Below are 15,969 nucleotides of genomic sequence, written 5' to 3' on the forward strand. Positions count from 1 at the left end.
TACCCCTCATGATGATGCCTTCTATTATCATTACTTGCCTAATCATCCTGGCTGTTATTGTTTTCACTACACATATTAAAGAAGTGCAAGTGCAAACAATCAGTAGAAAATAGTAACATAGATATCAGGATCTAAAAAATGTAGAGGCGGGTGTAGTGGGTTGGAAAATTAGACACGCACACACACAAGAAAAAGACACCACTCTATTTTTTAATAGTTTTAATTTCATCAATATCTTTCTTATTACTTTTTCATTATAAGGACTTAAGGTCAAAAGCCTGTTCTATTTTGGAAACATAAAGAAACAGTGTTTCATATACTAGGGCACATAGTGCTGGTGGGGAGGCATTGCACAGGTGTGGTTAAGGCCAAAGGAAGAAGTGCAATTAAACAGCATGGTCAGAGCTCGCACTAAGCCTGTCTTTTCATTTTGTATAGGTGAGCAACATGTAAAAAACTGTTAAAAACATTACATGTGTCTATGTTTAAAAGAGATGTTCAGTGACTTGTACTTAAAATACACTGTATTTTATGGAAATGTGCAGACTGCTCTAAGAGTACGATATTTGTTTAAATATTTAAATTTGAAATAGAATAGAATAAGTTGAGACCTATTAAAAAAGTGTGTATTTGTCAGTTAAGGGAGAGCTTGTGTTTTTTTGTTTGTTTGTTTGTTTGTTTGTTTTATGTGAGATGACTCTGTGAATATGCTTATCCATATTGGCATCCAGTGTAATTGGTTTCTGAGCCAAAATGGGAAAACTGAGATAGTTCATGAGAAAAAGGACAAAAAAGCTATTTATTGGTTTTCTATAAAGTGTATTGGTGAGTATTAGTGCAAAGATATGTGGGGTTGATAACCCCGAGTTAGTTTGTATGTAAAGCAGAGTGAAACTGAATATTGCAAAGATGAGATTGACATATGGATGAAAGAGACACCCTAAAATGCACTGATTATTGAATTGCCTTGAAATGTCTTATTTTATTAAAATGTATTTATTTATTTAAAGACAAGACCATAACTTGCATTAATCTTGTCTTCCAATCTATTGTTCATTTTCTGTAGTTTCTAGAGATTTCATAAATTTCAAACCCAACTCTGCTCTGCAGTGGGTAACAAACACACACAAAAAATAAAGTGATGCAAATAGATTGGCCACACAGCTTGACAGCTCATGCAGGCCCAGAATAAACAAGCCTCCAATACTGGTTGCAAATAATTTGTGTGATCACTGTTGACAGTAATGTCATGAGATATAACTGAAAGAAGCAGGTGCCATCCTGTCCCTTAATGACATCACAACGTTTACCACCTTTCTTATTTGTCCAAACTCAATGGTCATACCCAGAAGACCCACTGCATTTCTATAAATATATGAAGTCTACAGTATATGTGTTGATGACTGATCCAGCAAAGCATTAGTCAATATTTGTGATGTTATTACTTGTACTACTTCTTTCTCTTTGCCGGGCAAAGGGAGAAAATTGCCATATTCTTGAAAACCCAGCATATCCTCTGCTATCTAAAGATGGAGATGTGATAATAGGAGCTATCTTTTCAATACATGGTACACAGACGCAGTCACTGCCATATACTGAAAAACCTCAACCTTTAATCTGCATTAGGTTTGTTGTAGTGGAAAATTTCACACTGGAGTTGTTTTTAAGGAAAGCTGTATTGTGTTTCTCTTCTGTATTTCTTTTAGTTTTCTTGTAGAATTAAATACATCATTTACATTTTTTAATAACATAATGTATATTTGTAGATTTAACCTTAGAGGATTACGCCTTGCTCAGTCCATGACTTTTGCAATCAGTGAAATCAACAGAAGCAACCACTTGCTCCCAAATATATCAATTGGTTACAGGATTTATGACAGTTGTGGCTCAAGACTGTTAACTATGAAGGCAGCCATGGCTTTGATGAATGGTATCGACATTACAGCAAATGATGCCTGCTATGGACAAGCAGTGGTACAAGCCATTATAGGAGATTCAGACTCTACTCCTACTGTCGCACTCACAAAAACTACAGGACCTTTTAACATTCCAGTGGTAAGGATTAATGCTTTTAATAATTATTTAATTATATTTTTTAATACAAATGAGATGACTCTCTCTTTATTTATATAGGAATACCTACAGTTTATATCTATTTCTATATATTTACTAATCATAATCTTTCTGAACAGAGTCTCTTTAGCCTCAACAGCTAAAAGAAGCTTAACTGTAGTACTCCAGTAAATTGTAGTATTGTCTTTAATATTCCATCAAATGCCCATGTTTAATCTATATATCTTGCAATGTATGTTATTCTTATGAGCAGCTGAGTGGGGTAGTGGATAATATTGTTGCCATACAACTTCAGGGTCCTGGATTCAATCCTGTGCTTGTGTTAATGTCTGTGCAGAGTTTTTCTGACCAAAACATGCAGACTGGCTACACTAAATTGCCCCTAGATGTGAAAGCACGTGCAAATGTGTGTGCATGGTGTCCTGCAATGTAAGGTGAATTCTCATGCCTTACAAGCAGTCTTTCTGCAATTGGCTCTGGCTTCACCACAACCCTGACCAGGATGATTGTTTACAAATGAATCAATGAATGTTATTCTTACTACCAGTATTGCTTACAATATTATACTTTTGGAATTAATAAGGTACAAAATACATCAACTTTGTTTTCACAGACTGATATTCTTTTGTGTTGTTCAGTTTGATGTAGATATATTTTCCTGTTAAAATAGGCTTCTGTCAAATTTTCTATTGCTAACAGCAAATAAACATGTAAATACTTTGCTTTAAGATGCATCAAAACAGGCTACAATTTTTTTTCTCTCTCCTCAGATAAGTTATGCTGCCACATGTGAATGCCTGAGCAACAGAAAAGAGTACCCCTCTTTCTTCAGGACCATAGCGAGTGACTTCTACCAGAGTAGAGCGTTGGCATATTTGATGAAGCACCTTGGATGGTCTTGGGTGGGAGCTCTGTACAGTGATAATGACTATGGCAACAATGGAATGGCCATTTTTCTGAATGCAGCCAAAGAGGAGGGAATATGTGTTGAGTACTCTGAGAAGTTTGTCCGATCAGATCCTGCCAATATAATGAAAGTGGCAGATATTATTAAAAAAGGCACAGCCAAAGTAATTATTCTATTCCTCGCCCACTCTGATATGAACATTCTAATAGATCAACTTATTCTAAAGAATCTCACTGGCTACCAGATGATTGGTGTTGAAGCATGGATTACTGCTGTCAATCTGGTAACACCAGCAAGTTATAACATACTGTCTGGAGCCATTGGATTTGATGTGGGAAAATTTAACATTGGTAGTTATGCTGACTATGTTATAAATGAATTTTGGAAAACAGATTTCCCTTGCTTGCATACAGAGGGAAATATTTCTCTAACTGAAAACAACTGCGGCAAATATGAAGATATGATTCCATTTAAAAACTACAATGATGATATAGCAGAATTACGATATGCAAAAAACATCTATAATGCAGTTTATGCTGTGGCACATTCTTTACACAGCCTGTTGAGATGCACAGAAAACCAGAGTTGTAAGAAAGACAAAACAATACAACCATGGCAGGTAAAACAAAGAAGAGAAGCAAAACATGCTCTGTTCATAATTAATATTGTCATAAAATGTATACATTTTATGTTTTCTTTACCCTTTGAAGGTTGTTGAGGCTCTAAAAAAGGTAAATTTTACTACCAAATTAGGAGACCATGTTTGGTTTGACAGCACTGGGGCAACTGCTGCAAAGTATGATGTGGTGAACTGGCAGCGAGGGTTCAATGGAGAAGTGCAGTTTAAGGCTGTGGGTTATTATGATGCCTCACTGCCAAATGGACAACAATTTGTCCTAAACACTGCAGATATAGTGTGGGCTGGAGAGAAAAGAGAGGTACATGCATTGGGCCTCATTCATCAATCTTTGAGTAAATTTGAGTAAAGTAAAGCGTTTCCATAAAATATGGAGATAAATTACAGAGGTGCATTTGGTGTTGTGCATCCAGTGCATAATGAGGTCAAAAGAAAATTGTTTATTGCTTATCGACAGTGTTTCTCTGCCACTAGGGGAGGCCAAACCATGCTTACAAATGAGGATTTCACACACATGACAAGATTCCAGTCCAATGAATTGAAGTTTATATTAGTTAGTCTTCTTATAAATAAATTTAGTCACACAGGAGTAGGATACAAAAGTCTTTCTGAATTCACACAATTTTTAGAAAAACCTATATTTTTTGTGTAATCACTAATATGAACAATTTATCCATAAATCTTAGACAAGCTACATTTGCTGAACTTTATGTGAAAAGTACTGATTGTAGCCATAATATATTTTTCACCTCAGAAGCCAAGGTCTGTGTGCAGTGAGAGTTGTCCTCCAGGAACCAGGAAAGCTGCACAGAAGGGAAGGCCTGTCTGCTGTTATGACTGTATACCATGTGCAGAGGGAGAGATCAGTAACCAGACAGGTAATGTCAGCATTACCAAGTTTCAAAGACAAGTTGTTAATTGTACATTTTGTATCCTCCTTTTATTATTTAGGATACAATTCCTGAAAAATAGCATGAATAAATAAACTTGTGAGTTAATTTATATTTCTTCCTAATAAGAATAACCATGATTATTTTTCAGATTCAAATAACTGTGAGCAGTGCCCAGGAGAATATTGGTCTAATGCTGTTAGAGATAAATGTGTGTTAAAGGTCATAGAGTTTCTTTCATTTACTGAAGTTATGGGAATAATACTAGTATTTTTCTCTTTGTTTGGAGCTACATTAACTGTGTTAGTAGCTATTTTATTTCTAAAAGAAAAGGACACTCCTATTGTTAAGGCCAACAACTCTGAGCTGAGCTTCCTGCTGCTGTTCTCCCTGACTCTGTGTTTCCTCTGTTCACTTACTTTCATTGGACGGCCCTCCGAGTGGTCCTGTATGCTGCGCCACACAGCGTTTGGGATCACGTTTGTCCTCTGTATCTCCTGTGTACTAGGGAAAACATTCGTTGTGTTAATGGCCTTCAGGGCTACACTTCCAGGCAGTAATGTCATGAAATGGTTTGGGCCTCTACAGCAGAGACTCGCTGTGCTTGCTTTCACTTTTATACAGGTCCTTATTTGTGTGCTTTGGTTAACAGTTTCTCCTCCTTTCCCTTATAAGAACATGAACTACTACAAGGAAAAGATCATATTAGAATGTAACTTGGGCTCAGCTATAGGTTTTTGGGCAGTGTTGGGTTATATAGGAGTTCTTGCTATCTTGTGCTTTGTTTTAGCTTTTCTAGCTAGAAAGCTGCCAGATAATTTTAATGAAGCTAAATTCATCACATTCAGCATACTCATATTCTGTGCAGTGTGGATCACCTTTATTCCAGCTTATGTCAGCTCTCCTGGAAAGTTTACTGTAGCTGTGGAGATATTTGCTATTTTGGCCTCCAGTTTTGCTCTACTGTTCTGTATATTTACACCTAAATGTTATATTATTCTGTTTAAACCTGAACTAAATACAAAGAAAAATATGATGGGTAAAATGGTATCTAAATCACTTTAAGGAACATGTTTTCTAAATTTGCAAACAAATAAATTATTATTTTATCTAAAAATTGTTGAACTTGGACACACAATGTCAAATGTAATAAAGTAAATAACATATACTGTAGATATCTTACTTCTAATTACATTTACTCTGCATATGAATGAGAAATTAAACCTATCAAAAAATTTGCAATTGGTCTTATCTCTGTCTGTAGAAATTTGTTTTATATTCAGCAAAATGCATATTTGTAATCACTGATATATGACAATTTACTATTTCACACAAAGAATATATGTCAATTTTCATTCATTTTCATTGATTTATATGTCCCACCTTAATAGGCCCCAAAATATACAATCAATCAAATCACATTCATAAATCTGTCATGGAAGAATAAAGAACAATCTTACAAAACTGCTTGTATTTAATTAAAATCAATTCAATTGTATTTGTATAGCACTTGGAACATTGGACATTGCCACAAAGCAATTTTTACAGAAATATATACAAATTACACAAATAAATTTTCAATTCGTAAATTTATCCCTAATGATCAAGCCAGAGACAACATTTGCGAGGAAAACTCCTAGAGATGATATGAGGAAGAAACCTTGAGATGTACCAGTCTCCAAAAGGAACCCATCCTCTTCTGGGTGACATTTTCCTTCTAGAACTGTGTTCCCTTTCAAAGGGAACTCCATGTTGCATTTAGAGGAACGCTATGGTTAGCGCCCTCACGCGTGACCGGCATCTGAAGCTTGTGTAACATCATGCCTAATTTATAGGCTTGCCATTATCAGTCGCAATTAATGGCAATTAAGCGCGTTGCATGATTATATATATATATATATATATATATATATATATATATATATATATATATATATATATATATATATACAGCACCTGTGAATCATGCCGTCAGCCTTATTATCTTCAGCGAGACTGCTTGTTGGTCTTTTGTGTAACGCTTGCAAAAAGACGCTTCATTTCCTCTCTGTCTTTTAAAAAAATCTCTTGAATTTCTATCCCTTTAAAAAAGAGAGAGAGAGAGAAAAAAAAAGAATGAGTTAGAGAGAATTCAGGAAGTGTGTTACACATTGTTCCCATTTCATCATGGGGGGAAATGGCCACACTTTCTGTGTGAAGTGTTTAGGGATGGAGCATGCCACAGTAGCCCTCGAGGGGTCTGACTGTGAGCATTATGAATGCTTTACAATTAGGCAGCTCCGCTCGTGACTCGCTCTCTTCTCAACCTAAGGGAGGTTTCAGAGCCTTGTGGATCTGGGCCAGCCACTGCCAAGGCAGCCAACTGGCTCAGGTCCTGGGGATCGCGTTTGGATCTGGAAGAGGAGCCAGAGACGAGCGTGGCTTTATCTCTTGCTCTCTCGTCCGCGTCTGGTTCTCCGCCTGACTTTGGAGCTCGTGCCGCGACTCCTTCCACTATGGAAAGCCAAAACACCCTCTCTGACTCAGAGGAGCCAGTAGGGGGCGCCATTGCACCAAAAACCGAGAGCAGCTCTCAAGCATATAAAGAGCTGCTTGAGGTGATTACTAGGGCAGTTGAAAAGCTAAATATTGATTGGCCTGGGGAAGAGGAAGTGGTTCATAGCAGGCTGGATGAATGCTTCCTCCCCAGTGAAAATAAATCTCCCTCACACCGCAGAAAACTCCCCTTTTTTCCCAGAAGTGCATGATGAAATATCACACTTCTGGGGAAAACCATACACTAGCCGTGTTTTATAACCTGGTGAGAGCTGATTACTCGGCTGTCGTGGGGAGTGAGCAGCATGTCTATTTTGCTATGCCGAAGGTGCAGGAGGCGCTTGTGAGCCACCTCTCCCCATTGACGGCAGGTAAGCTGTCAGGACAAAGATGGTGTCCTTGCTAACGTGTCCTTGCTGGATGCCCCTGTTAAACCTTCTGGCCTGTTCGGCGGCGTGGTTAATGCAATCACCGACAGGTTTCGCGAAGCAGAAGAGCAAACGGTGGCATTCAGCCAGTCCCTCTTCCATCGTGTCGAGTTCGCCGCGGCATCCATCAATGGCCAGCTCTAGTTCAAGGAAGGCACAGAAGGCAAGTGTGACTGGGCGGCCACAGTCGCAGCCTGCTAATAGCCCTGATCTGAGAATGATCATAAAAACCAAGCAGGCAAGGAAGGAGTGGTCTTGATGGGCCACGGAGGGACGTATTAGGGGACATGAGGTTGTCAGGGCAGATAGTCCCCAGTGCTACTGTAGGGCTTCCCCTTGCCAAGGCTGTCCCAAGTTTTCAGTCTTCTCTGGTCAGCGAGCTGTCACAGGGCAATGAAAATCTGATGATTTCCCTCCAACCGAATGTGGAAAAGTTAACTTCATTGAAAGACCATCTGGCAGCATGGAAACTACTGCCAAATGTCTCTCTGTGGGTTCTGTCTACCACAGAAAAGGGTTACCGGGTCCAGTTCAGAGCTTGACCCCACAGTTCAGAGGTGTTCTCACCACAGTAGTCAGCACAGAGCAGAGCCCAACGTTAGTGCAGGTAGTAAGATCTCACTTGGACTTCAAACAAACTTCTTTCATGTTGTCATTATGGGGTATTGTTTGTGGAATTTTGATGAAAATAATGAATTGAATCCATTTTGGAATAAGGCTGTACCCCCGGATTAGCCAAGGCCTTCCTGTATCCTAGGCCGGATTATATTCCTAAAGTACCTACATCTGCTGCCCAGCCTGTGGTTTTTGCAGGCTTTCTGTCCTCCTCTGTTCCTCACACTGGAACAAGAGAGAATGCACCTGCTGTGTCCAGTAAGGGCTCTCTGTACTTACGTCCACCACTCTGGCCAGTGGTGTAAATCGGAGCAGTTGCTGGTCTGCTTTTGCAGCGACAGAACTGATGATGCTGTGTCAAAGCAGCACATCTCTAATTGGATAGTGGAAGCAATCTCTATCGCTTATGAGGCACGTGGCATCGCTACGCCTCTGGGCATAAGGGCTCATTCCACTAGGGGGGTCACCTCCTCAAAGGCTTTGTCCAAAGGGTTATCCTTACAGCATGTGTGTGCTGCTACAGAGTGGTCTACGCCACATATATTCATTTGATATTACACTGGATATTCATTCTGCTCCGGGCTCGAGTGTCTTGCAGTGACCCTCGAGCTTGGGTCTTTTTGAACAGGCCGTACCCTTGGTATGATGGAGTGGGTCTTCATGTTTCCATAGCATTATGCTAAATGCAACGTGGACTTCCCTTTGAAAGGGAACATCTGGGTTACCCATGTAACCCTGTTCCCTGAGAAGGGAACAAGACATTGCGTAGCTTTGTCATACCGAGGTAGGCCTGTGAATTGTGTCTTCGCTTCAGATAATAGAGGCTGATGGCGTGATTCACAGGTGCCGTGCATATATATATCAAACGACGCTCTTAATTGCCACATCACCTGATCTAGGCAGGCCTATAAATTGGCATGATGTTACACAAGCTTCAGATGCCAGTCACACACAAGGGCGCTTCCCATAGCATTATGCTAAATGCAACATCTCATTCCCATCTCAGGGAACAGGGTTTCATGTGTAACCCAGACGATCTGTGGGGTCCAAGCACTTCCAGTGGCCAGTTCTTGTCAAGATACATAGAACTAGAAAGACAATACATGACCATAATTATCAAGTTTTGTGGTGATAAATAAATGCTAGTTGTTTAAAATGCCTGTTGAAAGCTGATTGGGTGAAAGCATCCATAGTTCACTGATGATTAAAAATCCAGTTACAGATCAGGAGATCAATGCAGCACACCACATATCAGCCCTTTATTTTGCACTTTTTGGTTCCTGAGATACTTTGGAAACCATGGGGCTACCATTACATTTTGGACATGGTCAATGCCCACATGTTTAATGAAAACTGTAGCCCTGAGGAAAGCAAAGGCTTAAGGTATTACCAGAGAGCTTCACCTCCTTCCTCCTCAGTTGCTGAACTGAAGAAATTTCTCCAGGTATTGATAAGGATGAGGATTTATAAGGCTGGGACCTCTTACTACTTTATTTACTTTTGCTATCTAGCATTTAATATGGTAGCACTAGTTGTATTGTTCTCCGCTTGATATATCACTTTGCTTGTATTTCCTCATTTATAAGTCACTTTGGATAAAAGCATCTGCTAAATGAAATGAATAATGTAAACGTAATCCAAACTTCAAAAGGCTTCTCCTCTTACGATAAAAGACTGGGACTGGAAGTAAGTGCAGGATCAAAGTCTTTATTGACAACCACAGTCAGTGTACAAGCAAATGGGAACCAAGGTCTAAACAAGAACTCGAACTGCGGCATGAAACCTGAAACTTAGAACAAGACTTAGAACCGCTACCGCTTATCACAATTACCCACTTCAACAAATACTCATCTGTCGCTTAACTATGGCATGGAACAAGAAACTAGACATGGCACTCATTTACCTAGGACTATGGCATGAAACAAGAAACTAGACCTAGAAATCATTTAACTTAGACTATGGCCTGAAACAAGAGACTAGACATGTAAATCATTTAACTAAGACTATGGCAAGAAACTCGAAACCAGAGCAGAACATGGAACCATTACCACATGGAACCATTACCACATGGAACCATTACCACATGGAACCATTACCACATGGAACCATTACACCAATCAGTCTATAATACTGCACCAAGTGCGCAGCAACGCGAGGGGTTTAAATAACAACTGTGATCACCTTGAGTGCTGACAGCTGGTACCAATCATTACACTCCCTCGAAAATCAACCAATGACTGAACAGGGTGGAAACCAATCAGAAACAAACGCACATGTTCTTTGTAAACAAAGTCTCTACGTAGTGCGCGAGCATGTGCTCGCCCTGGTTCGTGCACGCACGCGCTCTCCAGCTCTCTGTGCACGTGATCGCACCAGCGCCATCTGCCGGTGAGATCGTGACATCTCCCTAATCAAATTACTATTTGCTTGACGACCCCATAGGCTTTTAGAGGACTAGGAGCACAATCTATCACCCTACTGGTAAGGGAACTCATACAAGAAATACAGCAATGCAAATGGACTGGCCACACAGTTTGACAACACATGCAGGCACAGCTTGCACAATGCCTACAATAGTGGTTGTAAATAATTTGACTTGTCATTGTTGACTGTATTCATTAAACCAGATATGTATAACTGAGATACATCTACCATGCTCTCCTTTAATGACATCACAAAGCTCATCACTTTTCTGATTTGTCTAAACTGAATGATCATACCTAGAAGATCCAGAGCATGTCTATAAATATACCAAGAGCATATCTGTTAAGGACTGATCCAGGAAACACATTGGAAAAAAATTGTGATGTTATACCTTGTATTACTCCTTTATTTTAGCCTGGCAAAGGGAGAAAATTGCCATATTCTTGGCAACCCAGCATATCCTCTGCTGTCTAAAGATGGAGATGTGATAATTGGAGCTATCTTTTCAATACATGGTACACAGGTGCAGTCACTGCCATATACTGAAAAACCTCAACCTTTAATCTGCATTAGGTTTGTTGTTGTGGAATTTTTTATTAGGAAAGCTGTATTGTCTTTCTCTGCTATATTTTTGATGTTTTTTTTTTTTTTTTTTTGATGAAATATATCATTTGATTTTCTTATGAAATAATGTATATTTGTAGACTTAACCTCAGAGGATTACGCCTTGCTCAGACCATGACTTTTGCAATTGATGAAATCAACAGAAGCAACCACTTGCTCCCAAATATCTCAATTGGTTACAGGATTTATGACAACTGTGGCTCAAGGTTGTTAAGTTTGAAGGCTGCCCTGGCTTTGATGAATGGTATGGACATAAGAGCAGATGATGCCTGCTCTGGACAAGCAGTAGTACAAGCCATCATAGGGGAGTCAGACTCTACTCCTACTGTAGCACTCGCAAAAACTACAGGACCTTTTAAGATCCCAGTGGTAAGGATAAATGATTTTAATAATTATGATTTTTTTATTTAATAGTTACAAAACACAAATAAGATGATTCTCTCTTTATTTATAGAGAAAGGCCTACAGTTAAGCGATTATATATCTATTTTTATATATTTACAAATCATAATTTCTCTGATATAAGTCTCTTTAGCCTCAACAGCTAAGAGAAGCTCAATTTTACTTTGAGGCACAATTCTAGCAAGGAGGTAAATTATAATATTATCTATAATATTCCATCCGATGCCCATGTTTAGTCTATATATCTCTTAAAGCAATATATTTTATTCTTATGGGCAGCTCAGTGGGGCTGTCAAAAATATTGCCACCTCACAGCTCCAGGGTCCTGGGTTCAATCCTGTGCTTGTGTTAATGTCTGTGCAGAGATTTTATGACCAAAACATGCAGGTAGGGAGACTGGCTACACTACATTGGCCCTAGATGTGAATGTGTGTGTGCATGGTGTCCTGCGATGTGAAGTGAATCCTTTCACACAGTGTTTCTGGGATTGGCTCGGGCTCCACCACAACCCTAACTAGGATGAAGCATTACAACCCCTGGCAAAAATTATGGAATCACCACACTTAAAGGATGTTCACCCAAGTTAATTTTTTACTTCGTAGCAAATAAACAAATCACAGATATGACACAAAAACCTTTTTGTTTAATAGCTGGACATTCTGGCTTTGTGAAACATACCTTAAACAAGTTAAATGAAATTATTTTAATTAATGGCATTTTTTTTTTTTCAAGTTGAGGAAAAAATTATGGAATCACTTAATGTTGAGGAAAAAATTATGGAATCATCAACAAAAAAAATACTGAGGTTTTTTTTGGCCTGAATTCTTTGACACCTGGACTTCACTAATGAAAAACAATATTGTCCATCAAGCTGGTTCCAACTTTCTTGAATAGTGATCCGCTTTGCAGGATGGAGCCTTGAACAAAGGTCATGAACCATTTTTTTTTTTATTATTTCAGCCAATGAAATGAAATGAGCATCCTCTAAGTGATGTGATTCCATAATTTCTGCCAGGGGTTGTACAAATGAATCAATGAATGTTATTCTTACTACCACCATTGTTTACATGAGTATACTTTTGGAATTATAAGGTACATAATACATAAACTTTGTTTTCTCACATCGTGATATTCTTTTGTGTTTTTCAGTTTTATGCTAATAGATATTTTCTTCCATTTAAACAGGCTTCTGTCAAATGTTCTCTTGCTAAGAACAAATAAACATGTAAATACTTTCATGTAAGATGCAGATGTAATTTTTTTCTCTCCTCAGATAAGTTATGCTGCCACATGTGAATGCCTGAGCAACAGAAAAGAGTACCCCTCTTTCTTCAGGACCATAGCGAGTGACTTCTACCAGAGTCGAGCATTGGCATATTTGGTCAAGCACTTTGGCTGGTCTTGGGTGGGAGCTGTGAACAGTGATAATGACTATGGCAACAGTGGAATGGCCATTTTTCTGAATGCAGCCAAAGAGGAGGGAATATGTGTTGAGTACTCTGAGAAGGTTGTCCGATCAGATCCTGCCAATATAATAAAAGTGGCAGATGTTATTAAGAAAGGCACAGCCAAAGTAATAATTGCATTTCTTGCTCACTTTGATATGAACAGTCTAGTAGATCAGCTTATTCTAAAGAATCTCACTGGCTATCAGATGATTGGTGTTGAGGCATGGATTACTGCTGTCAGTCTGGTAACACCAGCAAGTTATAACATACTGTCTGGATCCATTGGTTTTGATTTGGGAACATTTAACATTGGTAGTTTTGCTGACTATGTTATAAATGAATTTTGGCAAACAGATTTCCCTTGCTTGCATACAGAGGGAAATATTTCTCAATCTGAAAACAAGTGCAGCATATATGAAGATATGATTCCATTTAAAAACTACAATGAAGATATATCAGGCTTGAGATATGCAAAAAACATTTATAATGCAGTTTATGCTATGGCACATTCTCTACACAGCCTGTTGAGATGCAGAGAAAAGAGTTGCGAGAATGATAAAACAATACATCCATGGCAGGTAACACAAAGAAGAGATGCAAATAAGATTATGCTCATGACTGATATTGTCATAAAATGAATACTTTTCTTTACCCTTTGAAGGTTGTTGAGGCTCTGCAAAAGGTCAATTTTACCACCAAATTAGGAGAACAGGTTTGGTTCGACAGCACGGGTGCAACAGCTGCAAAGTATGATGTGGTGAACTGGCAGCGAGGGTTCAATGGAGAAGTGCAGTTTAAGGCAGTGGGTTATTATGATGCCTCACTGCCAAATGGACAACAATTTGTCCTAAACACTGAAGATATAGTGTGGGCTGGAGAGAAAAGAGAGGTACATACTTTGGGCCCCATACATCAGTTTTTAAGTAAAGTGTGTAAATGTTTGCATGAGCCAAACTGAACTAAAAATTGATGTGCAATATAAGTGAGGTCAAAAGAAAATGGTTTGACACAAAATCTGAATAGAAAAAAGTTTTATTGCTAATCGACAGTTTCTCTACTACTGGGGGAAACCAAACTGTGTTTTTTAAAACTGACCAGATGCCGTGGCAAATGGAGCGAACATATAAGCCAGCTTTCAAAAAAAAAATAAAATAATAAAATAAAAAAAATCATACTGTTCTGTAAACATCCATTGCCTCTTAAGGGAATTGAGTGCTACATTTGTATTTGAAATAAATAAGTGATCTGAACTTGACAGTGTAATCCATATATAAAAATGCAGTGCGTCATCACAGATTATAGATTCTAAACCAATCCATTTTTTAATCTAAACACTAGTATGAACAATTTGTGCATGAATCCATTCCTATCCAGCTTGACAAATACCGTCCATTATGTGCTAATTCTATTTTTTAATTTTTTTTTATGAAATATAATCTGAACTGAAATAGTTAATTTTTTTTAATTAAATCAGGAACTGTAAGTCTTTTTTTCTGCCAATACCATGTGTTGTTCAAATGTCATCTACATCCTACTGAGTACATATTAATTGGTTTAAATAAAAAATATAAAATAAATAGTGCTTCAAAGTTAAAAATTCAAAGAGGACAATCTGCTTATTAATGAGCATTTTGTTATAGCTCAACAGCTTTAGAGGACTGCCAGATAGAACCTAATAAATTGAAAGTTCTGAAACAATGTCTAGAGTAAAATAGATTATTAATAAGTGGACACATTCTATGTGAAAAGAACTGATTGTAGCCATAATATATTTTCACTTTAGAAGCCAAGGTCTGTGTGCAGTGAGAGCTGTCCTCCAGGAACCAGGAAAGCTGTACAGAAGGGAAGACCCGTCTGCTGTTATGACTGTATACCATGTGCAGAGGGAGAGATCAGTAACCAGACAGGTAATGTCAGCATTACCAAGCTTCAAAGACAAGTTATTAATTGTACATTGTGTATCCTCCTTTTATTATTTAGGATACAATTCCTGAACAATGGCATTAATAAATGAACTCATAAAATTAAGTTTATTTTCCTTCCTAATAAGAATAACCATGATTTTTTTTCAGATTCAAATAACTGTGAGCAGTGTCCAGGAGAATACTGGTCTAATGCTGATAGAGATAAATGTGTGTTAAAGGTTATAGAGTTTCTTTCATTTACAGAGGTTATGGGGATAGTACTGGTACTTTTCTCTTTGTTTGGCGCTACATTAACTGTGTTAGTAGCTATTTTATTCCTAATAGAAAAGGACAGTCCTATTGTTAAGGCCAACAACTCTGAGCTGAGCTTCCTGCTGCTGTTCTCCCTGACTCTGTGTTTCCTCTGTTCAATTACTTTCATTGGACGACCCTCTCAGTGGTCCTGTATGTTGCGCCACACAGCCTTTGGAATCACCTTTGTCCTCTGTATATCCTGTGTACTGGGGAAAACAGTAGTTGTGTTAATAGCCTTCAGGGCTACACTTCCAGGCAGTAATGTTATGAAATGGTTTGGACCTCCACAGCAGAGACTCGCTGTTCTTGCTTTCACTCTCATACAGGTCCTTATTTGTGTGCTTTGGTTAACAGTTTCTCCTCCTTTCCCTTATGAGAACATGAACTACTACAAAGAAAAGATCATATTAGAATGTAACTTGGGCTCACCTGTAGGTTTCTGGGCTGTGCTGGGTTATATTGGAGTTCTTGCTTTCTTGTGTTTTGTTTTGGCTTTTCTAGCTAGAAAGCTGCCAGATAATTTTAATGAAGCTAAATTCATCACATTCAGCATACTCATATTCTGTGCTGTGTGGATCACCTTTATTCCAGCTTATGTCAGCTCTCCTGGAAAATTTACTGTAGCTGTGGAGATATTTGCTATTTTGGCATCCAGTTTTGCTCTACTGTTCTGTATATTTACACCTAAATGTTATATTATTGTGTTTAAACCAGAACTAAACACAAAGAAAAATATGATGGGTAAAATGTCATCTAGATCAATTTAA

The 15,969-nt window shown here is 38.3% G+C and overlaps 2 protein-coding genes across 2 annotated transcripts; both read left to right on the plus strand.

Annotated features, from left to right (window-relative positions):
* Positions 1–1,785: 1,785 nt before the first annotated feature.
* LOC128606324 (extracellular calcium-sensing receptor-like) lies at positions 1,786–5,572 on the plus strand. Its single transcript, XM_053622360.1, has 5 exons — positions 1,786–2,055; positions 2,844–3,599; positions 3,691–3,918; positions 4,372–4,495; positions 4,659–5,572. Exons 1-5 carry the CDS (start codon positions 1,801–1,803, stop codon positions 5,570–5,572), a joined length of 2,277 nt encoding a protein of 758 aa, XP_053478335.1. The 5' UTR covers positions 1,786–1,800.
* Positions 5,573–10,891: 5,319 nt separating this feature from the next.
* On the plus strand, positions 10,892–15,969 carry LOC128606325 (extracellular calcium-sensing receptor-like). The gene is made up of 6 exons (XM_053622361.1): positions 10,892–11,082; positions 11,214–11,502; positions 12,809–13,561; positions 13,645–13,872; positions 14,767–14,890; positions 15,056–15,969. The coding sequence occupies exons 1-6, from the start codon at positions 10,892–10,894 to the stop codon at positions 15,967–15,969; spliced, it is 2,499 nt and encodes an 832-aa protein (XP_053478336.1).

This window comes from Ictalurus furcatus, chromosome 4 (assembly GCF_023375685.1).
Source record: "Ictalurus furcatus strain D&B chromosome 4, Billie_1.0, whole genome shotgun sequence".
Taxonomy (NCBI): Eukaryota; Metazoa; Chordata; class Actinopteri; order Siluriformes; family Ictaluridae; genus Ictalurus; species Ictalurus furcatus.

Excerpts from the sequence above, each read along its gene's own strand:
- LOC128606325 (XM_053622361.1), top strand. The coding sequence starts at position 10,892 with ATGTTATACCTTGTATTACTCCTTTATTTTAGCCTGGCAAAGGGAGAA. Across the intron at positions 11,503-12,808 it reads GACCTTTTAAGATCCCAGTG|ATAAGTTATGCTGCCACATG; the intron begins GTAAGGATAAAT and ends TTCTCTCCTCAG. Across the intron at positions 13,873-14,766 it reads GGGCTGGAGAGAAAAGAGAG|AAGCCAAGGTCTGTGTGCAG; the intron begins GTACATACTTTG and ends TTTTCACTTTAG.
- LOC128606324 (XM_053622360.1), top strand. The coding sequence starts at position 1,801 with ATGACTTTTGCAATCAGTGAAATCAACAGAAGCAACCACTTGCTCCCA. Across the intron at positions 3,600-3,690 it reads AAACAATACAACCATGGCAG|GTTGTTGAGGCTCTAAAAAA; the intron begins GTAAAACAAAGA and ends TACCCTTTGAAG. Across the intron at positions 4,496-4,658 it reads AGAGATCAGTAACCAGACAG|ATTCAAATAACTGTGAGCAG; the intron begins GTAATGTCAGCA and ends ATTATTTTTCAG.